Raw genomic sequence first — 14624 nt, 5'->3', positions numbered from 1 at the left:
CGACGTACTCACGGCAACAGGTCGTCGTGATGGTGCCACGGTGCCATTCGCCGCCCGCTGAGGCTCCGGTTGTGGTTGTGGACGCGTAGCCGGGACCTCCGTGTGAACCACGGGCGGTGGTCCAGCATTTCCATTGCGAGAACCATTCGAGGACGTGGAACCAATGTTAAACGTCGTCTTCTTCGCATCCCCATTGGCCGCTTTGCGCTGTGCTGCTTGTCGCTCGCGGTGCGCCTGTGTTTGCGGCCGATGTGATGCCATGGGGCGGACCGGAGCATGCCGCAGAGTTTCTTTGCTCTTCCGACCCTGACCCTTAGCCGCACCGCGTTTCGGCGCGCATCCCGTAGGCTTGCCGCCCACGCTGCTGATGTTGCTTGACGCGGCACTACTCGCGCTCCTTGCGTGCCCATCCTCGGATTTCACATCAGCCGGACGAGACCCACCATCAAGCGAGTCGCGATCGGGTGACTCGGCCGCCTCCTGTAGGAAGAACCGCCGGTCGGACGGCTTCAGAGTAGCGTCGTCCCCGCACGCGCGCAAATCACGTGCTGGCGACGCTGTATGCTGCGATGACTGACCCGGTCTTGTGGCGGACATGACAGATGGCTTCACATGCGTAACAGGCGCGGGCGCGGCAATCAAAGTGGAAGCAAGGGGTGGTGGCGCGAGATGCGTCGCGGTTTGTGCCGAATGCTGGGTCGCCGGCCCTCGAGCATCGCTAGGCGTGGCTGGAGGCGTCGGGTGCGGTGTTGGATTGACCACAATGACGCGCGGAAATACGGCGGTGGACGCCGGAGGTGTTCCGGGGAGAGTGATGGACACGACAGGTCGTGGCTGGGCTAGCGGAGGTGCATGCAGACGCGACATTTGCGTAGGCGTGCTACGGGTGTACTCCGGTACCTGCACCTTTCCCGGCAGGATGTCAATGATGAATCTGCCCACAGCGACGCTGGCGTGTCCACCCGAACGATCGAACGGAGCGCTGGCAGTGCTCAGGCGCCGCCCAGGGGTAGATACCATCGGAACATCGCCGTGCCAGGAATGTGGGGGGACGCCGTCTGCTGTGTTGTCCCCGAGGGTCGGGGAAAGCAGATCTTTTGCTGGAGGTCGAATCTTGTCAGTACAACCGCTAGTAGAATTTAGAGACGAGTTTGACGACGAACCGTCGTTGTGCTCCGATACGGGCGTGATAGGAGACGCACACCGCTTCTCGTTGTACGATGAGGACGACAGGGACTGTTGCGCGGCGATTTCACGGTACCATAGACGCCAGGAGATGTTTTCGAGCCTACGCCCGTCCTTGAGCGACTCTTTGCATTTCGTGAATACTGTGGCTATTGGTCAGTATATAAGGCAATGCAGAAGGTCCTGAACACCCACAAGCCCACAAACTGTACAGGGCGTCCTCGCCCTCGAGCCCCTGGATCACGTCGGCAGCGACGGAGAGAACGGGGGACGGAAAATGCGCTATCATGTCGGCGCGGGACTGGTACTACAGAACAAAGGAGAAACAAAGGACGGTGAGCGCGGCTGCGCAGGTGAGTCGGCGCAGTGCGCTGGCGTTGATACAGGACCGCCGAGGTAGCAAGTAACCTCGAAGGAAGGGTCGATTCTCGTTCCGTCGGCTCCGAGAGATGCCCAGATCGGCAGTGGTGGGCGCCGTGCACTGGTGGGGCCTGAGCGACGAGGAGAGGGTGCTGCTCGTCGTGGGGGATGGTGAACGGAGGGGAGAAGGAGGCCGCAGATGGCCGTTGGTGATGAAGGGCGGAGGAGGCAGCGGAGAGAGGGCGTTTCAGCCATCTCCTCCCAACATTTGGGCTGCAGGTTTAGGCGGCCCGGGAGCCGCATAATCACGCACCGTCCTATTTACCCCTGTTTGCACGTTAATTTCGGGAAATACGCGAACGCCCAGAATGGCAACCGGTGGCTGCTCTTGACATCGCTTCCTGAACTCGCTGAATGCCATCGAGGGACCTGCAGACTGTTCTCGACATCGCTCGACCAAATGCGTCGCGACAGGCTTTCCCGTACATAATCCCGTTTGCATTGCATCGGATTCAGAGCAAGTGCTAGTGCCTATCGAGATTATGTATTTCGCACTACCCGCCGGCAAGTGCCATGGCCACCCAATCGGGGCGTTGTGGCTGGAAAAGCAGCAACAGGCGTCTGGTCCCCCTGCCGTTGCGGCGCGCAGCAAGCAAGCAACCGCCAGGGCGTCATGTGTCCTGCCCTGACTGCCCGTTCCCCTCGTTTCCCCGCCTCTCGGGCAGTCTCGCGCGCGCTGCCTGTCTTCCCTGTCTCCCCGATGCCCCCATGACCAGCCATCCTGTCGCCACGCTCGTCCTGTGTCACGCATTCTTCCCATTTCCGCTCCCTTGCCCTCTCGGGCGACCATCCACAGAACCCGCGCCCCTGCCCATGTCCGCATTCACGGATCCCACATCCCACATCCCCCCAGCCATGGCCGGGTCTTTCTCTCAGCTCCCGGCCCCTGAGGTCATATTTCATTAACGGTGCTGGTGCCTGTAGACGAACCGCGTTCTTCTGCACTTCCTCCGAAACTGACACGCACTCTACGCTAACACCGCCGCCTGACCGCTCGAGAGCAGAGACGCGCTACACCGCACAGGCGGGGAGTTGCCCGTGGGGTACATACCACCGCGTGATAGGATTCCATGTATCAGCATGACATACGTCGAAACACATCCGGGGTTTCCGCAGTGCGTCTAACTCTATGTGCCTCGTAACCCTCTCCCTCGCCAAGTGTGCAACTATGCGGTCTCACCGGAACAAACTTACGGTATAAGCTCACACGAGTGCGGGGCACCTCTGCTAACCCCAACGTGAGCCCGCCATTATTCCGCATCCGAGCACGGCGCCTCCCGGCTTCGCTCGGCCAGCCGCGGGTTAGGTCTCCTTGGGAATCCTGTGTGCCTTCTTCACCCGCAAGGCCAGGCCTGCATCCTCGACGTTAGTAGCGCCTCTGGGCGGCAATGCGATTTTATCGACCCGCTTCGCTGCGACCTGATGCAAGGCGACAGGCCGCCGGCCGCCTATGTACATCAGTCACAACCGCAGATACGCGATATGCCGACCTCAACTCGTTCAGCCCAATCTCACAGTATAGCTTACACGTCAAACTACTGGCAGTTCGGGTCAGATCTTATGGAGTCAGAAGCTTCATCGCCATACCCTTTTTTGCGGTCTACAAACGCATCCGTCAAGCCGCAGCGTCTAGTCGGCGAAGTGCGAGACGGAAGAATACACGGAGAGTAAGATACAACATACATATAAGGTTACTACACCCGAAGGGAAGGAACATCGTGCCTTGTAACGGTGGTCGTACTCCAAACAAATGTGGTACTGCCAAAGCTCGAATAGCCAGTGTACTGCCGGCGCCGACACGGGACCGCAGATTGTCCAACACGATGTGGGAAATGTCGAGGACATCAACGGCGCGATGGTTTCGGAGTGAGACATGGGGCTGGTAAGTGTACCCGGGCAACTTTAGGACGGGTAGCTCTATATAGTTGGTTCCTACCCAGATCGAGCGGGGACTATGTCTATTGGACAGACGGCTGACCCCGCAGACTCGTGGCGGTGAGTTCTTCCTTCTCAATCGCTGCGGAGTGGCGCAAGGACTGGAGCAATATACACGAGCGCGGAAGTACTGAAACGGAAGTGGAAATCTGGGCACATAACAGGAGGTTGAGTGCTACAATGAGAACATTCATGCAACAAGACCCGACGTACGGAGATCCCATCGCAAAGGAGCTACGAATCGGACGCTGAATGCGATTCTGTCGTGCATGTCCCCTTCTCAAGGTGGTACTTCAACCCGTTCGGATTGAGGTACGACTGTGGCACGCGCCCATGTCAGTTTGGCTCATCATGCATACGTCCACAAATTACTCGCCTTAGAACAATCGGGCTTCTATCGTCGTGCAGGAGATGAAACGTGATAGTCAGCGCTGCGCCACGAGACGGGAAGCGAACGGCAAGCTCACCGGACATTTGTACGCCTTCTCACGCGCCCGCTTCTTCGCGTGGGGCGAACGCTCGGATCCGCCAAGCGTCTGCGCTTTCGCACTGACACGAGTGTGCCCCGTGAGGTGTTGCGGCATCTTGTCTTTACTCCCGCCCTTACTCCGCGCTGGGGCGTGTCCCGTGTCACTGCGTGGTGGTGCACTGCGCGGGGGCGCGCGTTCTACCGGGGTCACAGGCGGGTTTATTGAGAGTAGCGAGGGTGGTATGCAGAGTGGCTGGATGCGGTCGGAGTGGGAGGCCGTCCGCGTGTCTGATGCAACAAGGTAGGGTTCAATAGGATGAAGCTGTGACGGTGCGGGGGGTATGAGAGATGCGAGCACTGCGCAAGGGTCTGGGCCAGGTTCGGGCACGGCAGGCGGATCGGGCTGCGGGTAGCTGAGGATGACGCTGTGGCACGAGGTAAAGTCGTCGTCCGCGACAACGTCCGGGTCAATGGGATGAACAGGGCGGCCATCACATCTCAACATGACGACGTGATGTTCTTCGAAGTGATCGAGGAGCTCGTGCAAATCCGCCAGCACAAGCCCACAGCACGAGAAATTGGTGCACTGGTGATGTGCCTTAGCGATCACTCTATGACATGCTAACAAGTTGTTGCTCACAAACTCCCGCTCTATTCTGCTGTAAAGTGAGGCGTGCGGGGGAGGCGTCGGAGAGGGTGATCTGGTGTACTGGAAGCTGTGACACGCGTCAGCGCCGGATCCAGAAGTGTAGTGGGATGACGCACTCGACATACTCGTTGCAGTACATGCTGCAAGCGTTCAGAGAGAACGGCGACAGGGCTTGTGTGGAGTGGGAGACGGGGGGAGAGTGCACGCGTGTGTCGTGCGTGGACGACATGACCCTGCGCGTGTTATACGCGACGGCAGAGCCACATTAGTCCAGAAACTTCGTTGACGGATCTGTGAACACATCGACGCTCGGAAATGAAGGGAAGAGAAGTTCGCGTAGAGAAGACAGGATACACACCACAGGAAATGCCACTTTAGGACAGCGGCCAGGCACGCAACGTGCTACCGTTAGCCAGGCGACGATCGTCGTGACTATCGCTGACAGGCTTGAAGTCAAAAAGGAGCGTCGTCGCGGAGGGTCTTCTATGTTGGGCTGTAGCATGTCTGATCCCGACTATATCTGCCACGCGCCCTCGCAGAGACGTGCCGTGGCCCCGCCCACTCCAGCCCCGTCCACATGCGTGTGGAACAGCGACGCCAAGTGACGGCCTCATGCCGCAGGTGGGCTACGGATGCCCTGAAGAGCCACTAGATCAGCAACACAAATAGAACACCCAGGCATGATCTAGATTTCCTCGGGAGGATGTTGGAGACGTGCACTTGCCGATGAGTTTCAATTTACGACTCGTGGAGCCAATGGAGCAGATCTTTCTAAACAGAAGGAGGGGTACGCCACAGATTGACCAACCTTTATCTGTTCTTGAGGAAGCTTCTACTGGGGCAACTTTGGAGAGAACTTCAGCCTCGAAAGACGACTTCGTGCTTGCACACTAGGAATGGAAGACGGGAAGAAATAGAAGCGACATCATGTCACACATGTCCGCACACCTTAGCACCTCGAGCGATGCAAGTGGCTGCAGTGAACAGTGTGTCTAGAAATCTTGCTGTCATTTCACCAATAGGGAGCACCTAGTAGCCGCTGGTGGTACCGAGGACTGTGTAAGCTCGACGTAACGTCACCAAGTTGTGGTATTCCTTCCGTGCGCAAAGTATGTGCATGACAGGAGCACTAGCCTATATGAACCATTGACATAATGCTAGGAGGACGCGTCGCTGAAGTGCTGCATCGGCGCTGTGTTAAGGGAGTCGTGCGGAGGAAAAGAGGGGAGTGTGTACGCAACTCGATCATGTTATGTACTTATATTTTGCACCATCTTACAATTACAACTCCGCCATGGCTTCTGAGCATTGCCGCAGATCGAAAGCGGACTACTTGAAGCGGCAACTAACCTTCCAGATATGGCAATATTGAGGTGAAGGGTACAAGCCAAAGATATTCGCCCATCGTACCCTACTCCCACTGCTTCAGGAGCATGTATCCACCTTATTACTACAAATACACGAGGTCCGAGGCTGATATCATCAGCCAGGAGTCATTCCCAGTGAGCTGAGCTCATTGACGCTGATATGTGTCGGTCTGAGGGCTCCAAATCACATACCAGCACATTTCGTAACATGCTAAATGGCAAAAGCACATACCGTTATCTGCATCGGTGTGTCTCGATCTGTGCAAGTATGTTCAAGTCGACTGTGTAGGACATCAGCACATATCGTGTTATCGCGACTATCCTCGCTGGCATTCTTCCATGTGAGTAGTAAGTACGTTGCATTAATAACACTCCCTGTACCCCGTACCTCGTCCACCTACCCTTCGCGCTCGTTTTACCTGCTCTAGCTAAGTTTTCTGGTACCTGCGCATCTGCCATCGCTCACTCACATGCTCGTGCGCGCTCGTGTACGTCTTCATGTTGGCGATCACGACGTCATATGCGAGAGCTGCAGCGACACGTTCGCGGGTCCGAACGTATTCACGGTGTCCGTGGGGTCCACAGTGCTCGTTAATGGCGTGTCCGTAGGGTCGAAGACGGAGACCATGAGCAAGGCGGCCGCATCCGCGTATTGCGACTTGATGGTTGATCAGTCGAATGCACTGAGCGATGCCTAGGATGCGCCGCAATGTCCGAGACGGGCAGCGCACCGATCACACTCAGGACCTGGATATCTGCACCATGCACTCAGGAGTAACGTTGAGGAGGCCCCTATGCACAACGGTCAGCACCGTTCGCTGCAGACACAATGCCAAGTACCTACCCATGCCGCAGAGCGCAATCATCTACGACAGGACCATCGGTAAGGGCTCGACCCACGCATTCTCGTGCCCCTGGAGAACGTACACAAAAAACAACATGACTGACAGAAGGATGGAGGCGCGAATCCAGATGAACGAGAGAAACGCTGAGTGCACACGAGCCCCATGCGCGCATCGGCCGAAGCACCGCACACCACCGCGCCGCGCGCAAGGACAATAACGCAGGGGCGGGGCAGTACACACCACGCCGATGAGCTCTTTCAGTCCCCGAGACGATGGGGCTGGTAGCTGCAGAAATATTACTACTAGGTTCGTCATCTGACGCAGGTGTGTTGTTTCGGAAGTTTTATGATGCGCATACAGTCAGCATACAAGTTGTATTACGAATCAAGGATCATCGCTTACCGCAGTTCCCATACCCCTCAGTCTCATTTGGCGCAGACTTTAGTCGAGTTTCGACATCAGGGTTGCATATATTTTCGGGCTCATTTTATTGAGAAACAATATGAGCTTGCGGTGCAGCTGACGACGCAATTGAGGTGGGCCGGCTGAGATTTGAAGCTCCTGCTTTCGTGCTTTCGGAGTGCAAGATTGCGATGAGGAGCATGATGGCATGCCCGCCTCACATGTCCGAGTAGGCATGATATTGATGGTGGGTTCGTCAACCGTTTTACAAGTATGATGTGACCTATCCAGCTTATGGGTGCGGATACGGTGGGCCTGGGTACGGTATGAGATTTCTCATGTTTTAATAGATGACTGTAGTCCGCAATGCGTCATCACCGTTGGCTACGTAAATAAGCGACGTGGACACCTTTTGCATCTCGGCAACAATGACCACGAATGTCGAACTGGAAAGCCGCTCTCAAACAGAACGGCCGTGTCCACTACCAAAATCAGTCATAACTCACGAGCCACAACTTGAAACTGTGTAAATGTTGGCCGACTTAATGACGCGTGGATGTAGCTAGGATTTCGCAGACAAATGGGAGTGATGGAACAGAGTCGACGCAGTGTAATCAGCGTTCTTGTGCAAGAAGCAAAGGCATGAGATGACGGTCTCCTTCCAAGGTGACGCTGACCAGTGAATCAATTCGGATCCGAAAAGCGGACGCGACCACGTGCCTCTATCGACGCGTGCGTCACACTCCCCGCGTCGCCTCGAGCTTGTCTTCAACTGCATACAGTCTCAACGTCAGTTCATATCATGGCATATCCTATCTAAGGATATACAAAATTTAAACTCCAGTCATGGCCTCTGGAGACCTTCTTGAAGACTAAATCCGGACTTCGTCATGAACACTAAAGTCAGCTACTAGTAGTATCTGGTACTAATTCACGTTGTTTGAATCGATAATTAAGACATTATTAACCGTAAGCAGATTTCATCACCTGGAACCATCAATTTCACCTCCCTTGGTGGGTTGAACACAGGGAGTTTATCGGGCAAGCAGCACGTCAGATACGAGTATTCGGCGCCTGCGGCGATACGAAGGCAGTATTAAGGCAGTTCTCAGAAGGATAAGCTAATCTCATCAAATCGAGTTGGTATAGGTGCACGAATGTTTATTTTACAATTTGCAGTTTCGGTGATATATACTATTCAAGATTCCCAGTCGACGATAGCATGCCTATGACCACAGATCAAATGCTCACTGCTCGCCCTTCCACTGGTCCAGGGGAAGGTTAGGCTTTGCCAACATCTCCATGAACTTGGCCGGATAACGCGGACCAACCACATCCGCTGCATCCACTGCCTCCCGAACCTCCTTGACATCCTCAGCTGAGAGCTTGACCTCCGCGGCCTTAGCATTCTCCTCCAGACGCGGGATGGTCTTAGTGCCGGGGATAGGGACGAAGTCTGGGTTCTCTGCCAGGATCCAGGCAAGCGCAACCTGGCCAGGCGTCGCTCCGACTTTCTTTCCCACAGCAGCAAACTTATCAGCGAGTTCCAAGTTCTTTGCGAAGTTCTCTCCCTGGTAGCGCGGGAACCACGAACGAATGTCGTCTGGGCCGAAGTCTTTAGCTGACTTGAACCTGCGGATGGTGAGTTTTCTGTCTCGTTCAGTGCGTAATTAATCTTCACTCACTGTCCGGTGATCAAACCTATATTGTATTACTGTCAGTTAATTCATTGTACAGCTGAAAATGTATCTTACCTCGGCCTAGAGGGGAATAGGCTACGACAGACACTCCGAGCTCCCTGGCCGTGGAGAGGAACCCGTCCTTCTCAATCTCGACCTCGAAAGGGCTGTACTCCATCTGGCACGCGATGAGCTTCTCGCCAACTCCAGGAACACTCTTAGCGCGACGTAGGACCTCGGCGCTGCATTCGCTCAAACCAATATACTTGATTTTGCCGCTGTCCAGGTAGGGACGCAGAGTCTCCATCACGACTACAGACAAGGCTCAGATATGCGTAGTGCATAGGCGTAACAGCACGTACCCTCGACTGGCACCTCTGGATCAACACGGTGCTGATAATACAAGTCGATCCAGTCAGTCTGCAGAGCCTTGAGAGAATTCTCAATCTGGCGCTTGATGTAGGATGGCTTGCTGTTTGGCACGTCCGGGTTCGCTGCACCGGGTGTGAGGTCTCGAGAGCCGAATTTGGTGGCAAGGAAAATCTCGGATCGCCTTCCTGTCTGAGCGAACCATTTGCCCAATGTTTCCTCGCCTACAAGGCGGTTGAGGTGAGTAACGAAATCATAAAACAGCAGGTGACACTGGCACCTACTGTTTCCGTAGATGTCTGCGGTATCCCAGAATGTTACACCCCTGTCTGCGGCATAGGACAAAGTATCGAAAGCCTGTTTCTCGTCTGCACGTTTGCCATAGAAGGCGCCGAGGCCTGTTGATGGCAGATTAGCGATCGATCATGTCAAATGCCAGAACCGACACACCCATGGCGCCGAAACCGATCACACTGACGTGCGGACCGCTGCGGCCAAGCTGACGCGTGGGATAAGTAGAAGATGGCATTGGCATTTCTTATGAGGTGAGTGAGTGGTACTGAGGCTTCCAGCAAAAAACAGCGTCTTATATACGAGCTGGATACGCCAACGCTGCCGCATGCTTAGTAATCGCCGAGGCGTGCGTATACAGTCCGGCATGCAATCGACGGCGAAAACGCAGGTCAGCTTGATGACGCCTCAGAAGCCATATTGCTCATATGTGCTCACTGCTCGGGCCAGTGCCGTCTGACCCGTATGGGTGCAAGGGTGAGTGCAACATAGGGAATAAGGGACTTGCATATTTTGACATAAGCTGTCAACAATAGAGCGGTGAATGAAACCTAATAAAAGCTCAACGAGGCATGTCAATATACGGGCCGGTTCATTACTACCGATGATATGTCATACTTGCTGGGCCACATTGAATGAGAACACGAACGACAATCGCCGCATTCTGGACTGATTTCCTGTTGAGCCTGCCACTCGCTCGTTGATGTCCGCTGAGTCTCGCGCATTCTCCGATAATTCGTGTTTAGTCTCATGGAATGCCAACGCATATTATTTGCGAGCGACCATTCAGAACCGCGAAGCTGCCGACTTACATCTGCGTGGGTGTTATACATTGAACTCAGAAGGGTTGTATTAAAAATTTCAGCTCTTCTATGATGTCTAGAAACTTCCTCACTGGAGAGCCTTAATCATCCTCGACGAAGACATCCGCCTCACCTCCGAGGCGAGTCATTGTTTGCCCACGGATGACCAGCAATGACCAATAGTCCTTGCACTGATTCCCAAATTCCAGGCGATCGAGGCTCTTGCGGGAGGAAAGGGATTCATGACACGTATGAGTCCCATCTAAATCTCCGAGCCTGAGTGACCCGATGAATAGCGCGATGAGTTTGATTAGTCGCGCAACAGGGGCAGATGAAAGTGGTTCTAGCATCTCTTTCACACACTTCCCCAATTAAGTCGAATAATTCAGGGTGTGCACGGTCAAGGTCAAGTCGAGGTGGTTCCGGAGTGGTGGCGGCTAATCGCTCGTGTTCAGTTCCAAACTGGACCTGACATCCATAAGCGCCCAGTTCACCCGAATGTGTGTCTAGACACGATGTATGTGTCCGATAACTCTAAGTCGGCGAAGTGGCATCTATCGAATCTGTTGGACTGGACAAAAGAGAAACCTGGATTGAAAGGCAGCATCCCGGTCAAACCTCTATCTTGGACAAAGGGCCACACAGCTGCCGGATTGGAGACCCAAACGATTGATTGCATAATCGAGCACTACCATATGTCCGACACACGAGAAATATTGCAGTTGCATACGGTACCAAGCAAGCTGCACAGTGTCTACTGACTCTCACGAGTACAGGCACCGACTATAGCGAATACGCCGAAAAGAACGAACGCAGAGCCGGCGACACTCGCTCCGACCGCGTGCGCCATATCAACCATCCCCGAGACCTTCCCTTGCAGCACAAACACTCCGAGTGCCTGCCCACTTATTCCCACAGCGAAGACGATGAATCCGACGATCGTCAGAAACACCGTCGACGACCACTCGATGACCAGAAGTAAGCACGCTACGACGTAGCCCGCGGCGACACCCAAAATCGCACCGCCTGCGGCGCCCGCGGCGAAGTACCCCGTGCCGGCCGACTTGTACGGTTCTTCTTTGGACATAAGGAACCAGCCAACGTATCCGCTTGAAATGACCCAGATGAGCCCGATAGCGCATGAGGCCACCGTCCAACCGCAGAATATCAGAGCCCAGTATGAGAGCTGCCGTATGATTGCAGAGACGTATTGGCACACGGAAGAGACGAGTCGCTTCAGCGGTTCCTTGAGCGATATATGGTGGCCGTGTATAGAGTCGCGCGCGAACGAGAGGAGCCGCCTGAGCGGGCCTGCCACTGGCGTTGCGGGTTGAGGTGGCGACGTAGCTGGAGGAGGGAGGATGAGTGGCGCGGTGCTGTTGTAGGAGGAGACCGACAACATGGAGGATGCTCGTGACAGGGATGAGCGGACGGAGGGAGACGGTTCCACATCTTGTTGGATTGGCATCAGGTACATATGGGACGGCGACGGGGGTCTCATGTCGGCCAGGTCCATGGTTCCTAGAGGACAGATATGGCCGAGGGTATGATAGTAAATGTGGGTGAGCTTGGAATTTCGGAATGAGAGGGTTTATATCCATTATTGTGATGCTGTGCACAGAGGACGCCACATTCGTGCATGGCCCTAAAGAAGCTGAGCGGTTTGTTCCTCCACATGGCAGCTTCCGCCATCAGACTAGAGCACGAAGTGCCACCAAGAGGCACTGGACGCACGGGCCAAGCGGTGCCGACAAGCAAGTCTATGTGGACCGGGAGCTATTACTTACACCGCCACACCCACATACAACAGCGAGCTTTAGGAGTTAATGACTGGAATGCCGTGCCCCTAGAAGACTGGAAGAGACTGATGCATCGCTTATACATGCTGAAGTACATCCTTTAGAGGTATCTCAAGGACATAGCCGTGGCCCGTCATGGACCGGGCCGCGGGCGTAACGCTAAGATACTTATCCCAGCGAGACAACTAGGCTATTTCAGTCTCTCTTAGTCGGTTGATATACAACATACCTACAGTATACGTAGCGGACTCTTGTAGCTCGAAGTTCGCAGCTTTCAACGCTTGCGTCACCACCGACCAGCAGCCTGCGAGGGGAGTCGTGCTACTGGTCACGTGAATTACGATGCTGCAGGCGCGTGGCGATTCGCGAGTTGATCACAACGTCCATTGGCAGCAGGAACCTCGCCATGCCCCAAGAGGTGGGACGTTCAGGCGTGCATGCAATTGGCTGAACACGGGACATGTCCCTTGAATCAAGAGGTACAAACGACAAACAGCGCTAAGATAATGTCGAAGTCCTCCGTGGCGCTTCCGAGGCTTTCCTGGGATTAAAGCTTGCCTCGTTCATGACGACTGGACTTGCAGCAAAACCGATAGAGATCGGCCTCCCCACGCAGATTCAACCTTAGAGCAAGGTGGGGCAGAAGCTCGCGACATCAGTCGGTAATGGTCCAGAGACAACGGGTGGCCGATCAGAATGAGGTAGACATGTGCTGTAATCCCCTCGTCCTCTCGCCGTCGTGGTCGGTCATCCACGATATATCCATCATGCTCAGAAGGATCTCGTTGTGTGGGCCATTGATTTGGGAAGCAGAGAGCGACGGGTAGACCTCGGCAAAACATGCGAACATCGAGACATTGGCGTGAAATACTATATAAGGCTGCCGCGGGCAACCTCTGAGGGCGGAGGGCGCGTCTCCCCGAGTGCCGAACGCCGCTATGTTCCTATCTGTAGCGTTTGCGAGGGAGGTATATCGTCATTGGTTATGCTGTGATAGCTCGTAAAAGCCCCGGGAGTGGGCAAGCAAAGCGATGGATTCTCTTATGTGCCACACACAAGAACGTTCGAAGACTATCACTCACTCGACCTCGATTTTGAACACCTGCCCCAACCACGAAAACCTGCAGCAGGCGGGTCAGGTATACGATCGTCAAGACCCCAAGCAGGAACGAGGTAACATTTTAATGGGAATCAGCGCCTGCACCTGTCCTATATGCAGCAATCACCAGATCCGGTCGCAGATAAGATGTCAACAGCCTGCTATAGCGCACCATCGCATGCATGCGAGCTTGAACAAACCACAACCATGATGCATGACGCATGCCTCGAGATAACCACTTGTTGATGCATCCATCCCTCATCAACGTCAATGAAGGACGGGTCCGCGACGACAGCCGCAGATGGGGGCCAGATCGCGTGGATATTAATTATTATCATGGGCGCAGAGTTGAGCCGGAACCCTCCGCCGCAGAGCTGAGCGCTGAGTGCCAGATTGCGATCTGTGGGAGCGGGCAGGCTATCGTCAGGGACTGGAACCGTCGGGCGTCCGCGGTTCTATGCAGAGTCTAGACCGCCTCGGGAGTCTGCGTTGAATGTGCACCCGACACGCAGGCGCGATCGGGCGCCCCCTCATGGCAATGGCAAATGCAAATGCCAAACCGACAGTCGAGTCGCCGCGAGCTTGAACTTCAAATTCGGGATCAGGGACTCCGCCGGTGCCGATTTCGATTGCAGGGTTGGCAACATCGTCGTCTATGTACGATGCAAAGGCGGCGTATTGCGCGACTTCTGTGTCTGGGGCCTGCTGCGCGAAGCGCATCTAGAACCCCGATAGGTGCTCAGGACGAGGACGAGCAAGACCTTCCGAAGTCTTCACATGGGCTATTCTTCTGCTTTCCTGTGGGGGGCTGCGCGGAGGGACGGTGAAGGCTTTCTCGTGTGCGCCAAGTCCGAAGAGAAGTCGGACCTGCATGACACCCACATTCACCGGCCGGCACGCGAGAGAGGCTATATGACATCGTTGACTGCAATAACGTTCACGAGACCAGGGGGGCCCTGGGAACGGTATGGGGGGCATGTCGCGTGCACTGGTTGCGCGATACATTGTCGAAGCTGCGAAGCACCGAAGTCCGAGGCGGGGAAGGCCACGGAGATCATGAGGTGACATCCATTCAGCGACAACGTTCGCGCAGCGGACACTGAGTTACTGAGACCTGGGGGCGAGGACCCCTGGCGCCGCAGCCAGACGGCGGGCTACGGGGGTAGGAGACAGCCGCGGCGCTGCGTTCCTACTCCAACGGCGTTGGTGCGGCTCCAGCGGATGAGACTGCTGTAGGTTGTTCCTGGGCGGACTCAGAGCAAAGGGGGTTAGCGTAGCACGCTGTGGCTCAGATATGATCTACAGCCAGGGG

General features: G+C 55.2%; 3 protein-coding genes across 3 annotated transcripts; all 3 read right to left on the bottom strand.

The window, feature by feature from the left end:
- Positions 1–1245: 1245 nt before the first annotated feature.
- On the bottom strand, positions 1246–1474 carry POSPLADRAFT_1095013 (hypothetical protein; the record flags this gene model as incomplete). The annotated part of the gene is made up of 2 exons (XM_024483123.1): positions 1246–1328; positions 1381–1474. Coding segments are annotated over 2 exons (177 nt in total), but the record flags the coding sequence as incomplete, so codon positions are not given.
- Positions 1475–8519: 7045 nt separating this feature from the next.
- Positions 8520–9855, bottom strand: POSPLADRAFT_1156268 (hypothetical protein; the record flags this gene model as incomplete). The annotated part of the gene is made up of 5 exons (XM_024487052.1): positions 8520–8926; positions 9027–9263; positions 9314–9544; positions 9605–9718; positions 9771–9855. 5 exons carry the CDS (start codon positions 9853–9855, stop codon positions 8520–8522), a joined length of 1074 nt encoding a protein of 357 aa, XP_024334374.1.
- Positions 9856–11168: 1313 nt separating this feature from the next.
- Positions 11169–11930, bottom strand: POSPLADRAFT_1049819 (hypothetical protein; the record flags this gene model as incomplete). Its single annotated transcript, XM_024479848.1, has 1 exon — positions 11169–11930. One exon carries the CDS (start codon positions 11928–11930, stop codon positions 11169–11171), a length of 762 nt encoding a protein of 253 aa, XP_024334373.1.
- Positions 11931–14624: the final 2694 nt, after the last annotated feature.

Source organism: Postia placenta (genome assembly GCF_002117355.1).
Source record: "Postia placenta MAD-698-R-SB12 unplaced genomic scaffold POSPLAscaffold_17, whole genome shotgun sequence".
Lineage (NCBI taxonomy): Eukaryota > Fungi > Basidiomycota > Agaricomycetes > Polyporales > Adustoporiaceae > Rhodonia > Rhodonia placenta.
The sequence above is the reverse complement of the archived record's forward strand: the minus strand, read 5'-3'. Positions and strand labels throughout refer to the sequence as shown.